This window comes from Choloepus didactylus, chromosome 4 (assembly GCF_015220235.1).
Source record: "Choloepus didactylus isolate mChoDid1 chromosome 4, mChoDid1.pri, whole genome shotgun sequence".
NCBI classification, from domain to species: Eukaryota; Metazoa; Chordata; class Mammalia; order Pilosa; family Megalonychidae; genus Choloepus; species Choloepus didactylus.
Genome location: NC_051310.1, coordinates 105,806,620 through 105,812,619, shown reverse-complemented (window position 1 = coordinate 105,812,619; position 6,000 = coordinate 105,806,620). Strand labels below are relative to the sequence as shown.

The 6,000-nt window shown below is 42.7% G+C and overlaps 1 protein-coding gene across 2 annotated transcripts in view; it reads left to right on the top strand.

Annotated features, from left to right (window-relative positions):
* The first annotated feature begins 2,001 nt into the window (after window positions 1-2,001).
* The window catches only part of ARIH1 (ariadne RBR E3 ubiquitin protein ligase 1), a 163,928-nt gene continuing 159,929 nt past the window's right edge, over window positions 2,002-6,000 (top strand). Inside the window, exon 1 of one of the 2 annotated variants that reach the window (XM_037833495.1) lies at window positions 2,002-2,695. In XM_037833495.1, the coding sequence (XP_037689423.1) occupies window positions 2,324-2,695 (372 nt within the window). In that variant the 5' untranslated portion in view covers window positions 2,002-2,323. The remainder of the gene's footprint in view (window positions 2,696-6,000) is intronic. The other variant, XM_037833496.1, reaches the window with a different exon arrangement.

The following is a 6,000-nucleotide window of genomic DNA, read 5'->3' as shown; positions in this document are numbered from 1 at the left end:
GCTTCCTGATGCAATAAGGTAAACTACTTGAGATGGTCTACAAGGCCCTACTGGTTCCCTGCCTTTAACTGTCTTTATTGGTTCTAATGATTTCAATTTTTTTCTGTGATACAAAGTCATCTACTTTGAGAGACTTGGGAAGGGCTAGGGGTTTGAGGAAACTGGTGAAGGTCTGAAAGACTTGTACAGAATAGGAGAAAAATTCAGAAACATGTACAGGATTGCTGGGCAGCATTGAGGGTTCAATTGTGCTAGTGATCGGAATTTTAGTAATAGAATGTATGTGGTTATGCAAATTTGTCCAAATGGTCAGTTGCTCCAGTATCAAAGGGGAGGATCTGGATAGTAAAGTTCATTTAAGGTAGGGGTACACAAATAAGGCATTGCAATTTAGGGTATACTGGGTATACTGTCAAGTGTATAACAATAGGGATGGGGTAGAGAGAAGAGTTGCTAATGTCCATAGTTGCCCCAGTTGTTACAATCTAGGATTACAAAAAGAAACATGGACTCAAAGAACCAAGACCTACCAGCACTGATGGTAAACCTATTTGCAAATCTTGAGATCACGTATTCTAAGAAACTCTAATGATTTAAGAATTTACAAAATGAACAAATTAGTAGAGGCTTATTTACATTATAAGGGTAATTTGCACCATTCAAAATCAATTTCCAAGTTGAACTGTATGGACTGAACAGTAAAATAAATCAATAAATTAGGGACCCAGATTTTAAGATTTTCCATCTGGCCAATTCTTCAAACTATCTCAAGAGGGAGCTTTCTTATGGCCCGTCACCATTCAGAACCTTCTCTGGTTCTCCCTTGCCGCTTACAAGATTTAAGCTCACTCTTAAAATGCTGTTACTGACCTAACACCTTACTAACTTGCCTAATAATTCTGCCATTTATCCTCCTTGGACTTTAGGTTTCCCAAACTATTAACTACTTTACACCTTCTGTGCTTTTGCTTCTGATTTTGTTTCAGGCTAGATCATCTTCCCTACCTTCTCTTTTGGAGAACTTCTAGGCATCCATTAACATTCAGCTCGGCTTGCACGGCACATCCAAAAATCAAGCATTCTCTCTCTGCTACACTTGATACTTTAAGCTATTTCTATTATCGCACATATTGTCTTGTATTACAATGCACTTTTATGCATTATGTAGAACATGTTTTGCATCATAAAGCATTTAAAAAAATGATTCATGTTTTGGATCAACCAGTGGATAAATGCGGGAAAGTGTTCTATGGTCTTAGGCAAGTTCCTCTCCCTTTCTGAACCTCAGGTTCCTCAGGTATAAAATGGGTACAATGTCTCCGTGAAGATGAGAAATAATATATATAAAGCCCTTACACGGAGCTCAATTAAAGAAAGTCATTCCTATTTACACAGTGTACGGCTTCAATAGGTGTTTGTTGAGTTGAATTCAGGACACGTCTCACTAGAGGAGACTTAAAAACCATTGCTCGTCTGTAGAAGTGTGCAGAATCAAATGAACTATTTAAAATGAAGTTCGCCTGTCACACAGGAGGTTCCGCGTAAAACAGCTTTCTATTCAGCAGCCCGGGTAACAGGAATTTTAGTTCGATAGCTAAGGGCTTCCGGGAATTACCCTAGGGCAGACGGGAAGTGCCTTTACACCTGGTAATAAGGCCGCCTTCCCAACAGAATTGCGAGAGAGGGCTGGTCCCTATCCATATGGCCTGCGACCAAAAAAAAAACACCCCCCAAAACCAAAAAACCGCCTGGCGGTCCAGGGGACCTTCCCTCAGCAACGAGAAAAATGCAACCTCCTTAAGTAAGTTGTCGACGGGCCTTGAGCCTCCCCAAACACCCGCCTCTGACGGAACCGAAACGGGGATTCCCGCGCCGCGATGCTCCCAGACCAAGGCAGGCAGGACCGTGGGGTCTCCTCAAGCTCCACGCAGGGGCGGCGGGGTGGGGCGCGGTGACGCAACGAGGGATGACGCGCGACGCAGCGCGACGCGGTGACGCACGCCCCTTTGTTGGCTCACTAGCGGTAGCAGCGGCCGTGGAGGTGGCGCTGGGGACTGTTTTCTCTCCGAGGCCGGAGCGGAGCCGCGTCTGACTAAGGTGGGCAGCGAGCGGCCCCCTCGCTCCCTCCCTCCTCCGCTCCCTCCCCGCCGCCACCAGCCGCCAACCGCCAACCGCCGCACCCGGGGAGGAGCCGCGGCCCGTGGGGCCGGAGCCAGGCCTGCGTCCGGACATCAGCCGGAGTCGAAGCGAGAACCGGGGCCTCGGCGTCCCCGCCCTCTCCTCGCCTTAGGGCCAGCGTTTACCGGGCCCCGCGCGTCGCGCCATGGACTCGGACGAGGGCTACAACTACGAGTTCGACGAGGACGAGGAGTGCAGCGAGGAGGATAGCGGCGCCGAGGAGGAGGAGGACGAGGACGAGGACGAGCCGGACGATGATAACCTGGATCTGGGCGAGGTGGAACTGGTGGAGCCCGGGTTGGGCGTCGGCGGGGAGCGGGACGGACTGCTGTGCGGGGAGACAGGCGGCGGCGGCGGCAGCGCTCTGGGGCCCGGCGGTGGCGGCGGCGGCGGCGGCGGCGGCGGCGGCGGGCCAGGACACGAGCAGGAGGATGATTACCGCTACGAGGTGCTCACGGCCGAGCAGATTCTGCAACACATGGTGGAATGTATCCGAGAGGTCAACGAGGTCATCCAGGTGAGGGTGGCCGCCGCGCCGGCTTGACCCCGCCGGACCCTGGAGCGGATTCGGGCAGCCCGCGCGGCCGCAGTGGCAGGATTGGGCCTGGTACGCAACCCAGCCCGGTGCCTCCCGGCTCTGCCTCTGCCGCTGCTTCTGCTGGGGATAGAGGGTGTCGGAAGCAGACATTGGCGGGTTAGCCGGGAGCCGGGTGTGGGGAGGTGTGCTGGGGGCGGTGCTTCCTGGGTCCTGCTATGGCGGAGGCCTTAGGCTGCCTAAGCCTTCTCCTGAGGGCAGTTCCTGTCTGTCCCCTGGCCGGGTGTCCTTCCTTTGGCCTGAGGAATGCCTACAGGGACGGAGGAGTAGGGGGTGGGTAGAGAAGAGGAATCGGGAAGAATTGGGCTCCTAAGAGGGTTATCGTCCCTTTCAGTCTTACTGCACGTTTGGAAAGGGTTTGGGTAGGCCCAAGAGCAGCTTGGTGAACGGTTGCCCCAAGTGGGCACCAGTTAATAAAGAAATGGATCTCCTTGGCAGTTTTAAGTCCCTACTTAAAGGTGGGGGAAGGGAACTGTTTCTCGGAAGAGGTACTGATAGTCCTTTTCCGATGCTGAGGCGTCTGCTTACATCTTCTTGAACGTCTCTTCTTTTTGTTTGGGACCTAACTGCTACTTCTTCCAGTCGTAGCATATGACATACTTGAAGCTGTTGGAATAGTTACTGCACATTGCATACCCAGCCCTGCGGTTAAAAACAACAACAACAACAACATGCAGTGTTATTGTCCAATGTTGTACAAGACTCTATTGTGAGTTAGAAAGCAGAGGTCAGTACTCTGCTCTGGACTCCTTTCTCTGATAATTGCTGTTTCGTGGTCAGTAAGTTAGGTTTGGTTTATGTAGATAACCACATCAATTTTAAAATTTTTGTGGGTCAGGTTTTGCATTTTTGGCATTAGAAAATGAAAATTTTCATTCGTTTGGGAAAAAACAATTTGATGAAATCAGGATACAGTTGAAGAGTAATAATGAAGTCTTGATTCATTACAACTTTTAAAAAACACTAGTTACATGGAATGAAACTATGTCTGAGGAGCAAATTACTGTTCTTGCATGTCAGTCCTTTTTTTGTTGTTGCTGAACTAAATTGGTTGGCTAAATTCACAGCATAGCAGTACGTCACTGCCTACTTGTTAAGATCTGTGATTAACAGATTTTACAATATTGTGTATAATAAGCAAAATTTTTGAAAATTGTCTAATCTATTAAGGCCTGTTTCAAGACTGTTTTGAATAATAGCAAAAACAAAATCTAATATTTAGTGCTATTACTGAACTGGAAATTTCACGCAGTCTAGAGGGAAATTGAAGGGTTTTAGAAGTAAGTTTTGTTGCTCTTTTTCTGATCCCAAAACTGATCACTTAGGTCACTAAATTAAGAAGGTTTCTCCCTTCTTCCCTTGTTTTTTGAGGGAACTCTTTATGAACGAATTTGCAGTAAAACCTTGATTCTCTTTTCTTTATCTACAAGTAAATAAAGTCTGATATTTTGAAATTTATTAGCTTTTTAAAAAAGTCATTGGTATTTATTATTTAACTTTTAACTTGCTTGTAGTCTCTATTCATGTAATTAAATCTCATCAAACTTAGCTCTTACTTGTGTCTTAATCAGTAGGACCAAACACTACAATTTCTTAATGTCACTTCTGGAACAGAAATGTAGCTAGTGCACATAACATTCCTTGTTAGTTTATGAGAGCGAGACTAAAGGCTGATCAAATAAACTAATAAGACCTACTAAAAACCAAAAAAATTTTTCTTAGGTGTCCTATTTTTGCCATGTTTCCATACTTGATTTTTAAAACTCTCTAGTTTGCTTCATTTTAAGAATGCTCTTAATAGAGTTACTGAGCGTGTGAGTATGTATCCCTTGTTGAATGTCTATGTTTAGAAATATCAGTGAAATCAAAAGATAGGATGTATACTAGACTGTCTTTTCTTGAAATAGTATACTTTCTAGGTCTAAACTAAGTTTTGATTATGTTACAGGTTATTTATGTTCATAGATTTAAACTTAGAAATTATACTGGTAAAGCATATGCATTGTAAGAAAAAACAAGTTAAGCAAGAAAAAATAAAAAGACATCATAAGCCTGCCACCCAGAGATACACCAAAATGTGAATAGTAGTTATCTTTCCAGACCTCTGGATAAGCTATATGTATAATTTTTTTTTAACAACAGTATTATCATACTTGATGTTCTGCTTGTTTTCAATGAAAAAAGCAGGTTAGAAAAGCAGAAGGGATCTCTGAAAAACTTTCTTGTGTCAATAAGTATTTTTCAAGTGCTTACATGATTGCAGATCTAAACTAATTTAAACAATCTGTTATTGGCTTTTTTTATTTTTAAGTTTCTTTTATAGACATCAAGGGAAATATCCTCATAGATAAATCTTGGATGTTTTCTGATTTCCTAAGGATAAATTGAATTGCTGAGTCAAAGGATTTGCGTTATTTTCAAGGCATTTGATACATGTTACCAGATTGCTTTCAGGAAGGTTGTACTGTTTTTCCCCACCAGTCAGTACTTGATTGAATTACAATGGTCATTTTTAAAATTTGCTCTTTTATTTTTTAACTGGTGAGGTCAGACTTTTAATATGCTCATTGGGCAGTGGTATTTTGAATGTTTTAATTGTCCTTTGCCATTTGCTCATTTACCCTTCTTTCATGTTATTTATCTCTTATTGGTTAATCAAGGAGGTTTTAAATATGAGTTGTCTAGGTTTTTTGATTAAAAAACTTATGTTGGTTTAATGGGACTATAAATTGTAAGTTTACCGAGTTAAAAGTATTGTTTTTACTTGGTTCACATTAGAGAGTTTACTGTTAACTTCAAAAATTTTTAATTCCCTACTCCCCAACTCTACTTTTTCATTATGAAATCAGGTATGTTATTAATGAATTTGAAATAATTTGCAGGAGAAAAAGTTCAAAAATGTAAAAAGAATGCCAAGTTAATTTAATCTTTCCTTCGGAACTTGACTAATTGTTCTGGGAGAGGAGTTCTGGCAACAATAGATAAATTCTATTTGTAGAGATCCGCAGGTTAGTTCTGGTGTTCAACCAAGAAAGTCAGCACTGTTTATTTTAAAAATTATTCTTTTTCTGACTTTCTGAAACTCCTTGGTTATAGTTTGTTTAGTTTGGTGTTTTTTTATTTAAAATCTTTATGGCTACCTTTTTTTTTTTTTTTTTTTTTTTTTTTTTTAAATCATCATTTTATTGAGATATATTCACATACCTCGCAGTCATACAAAACAAATT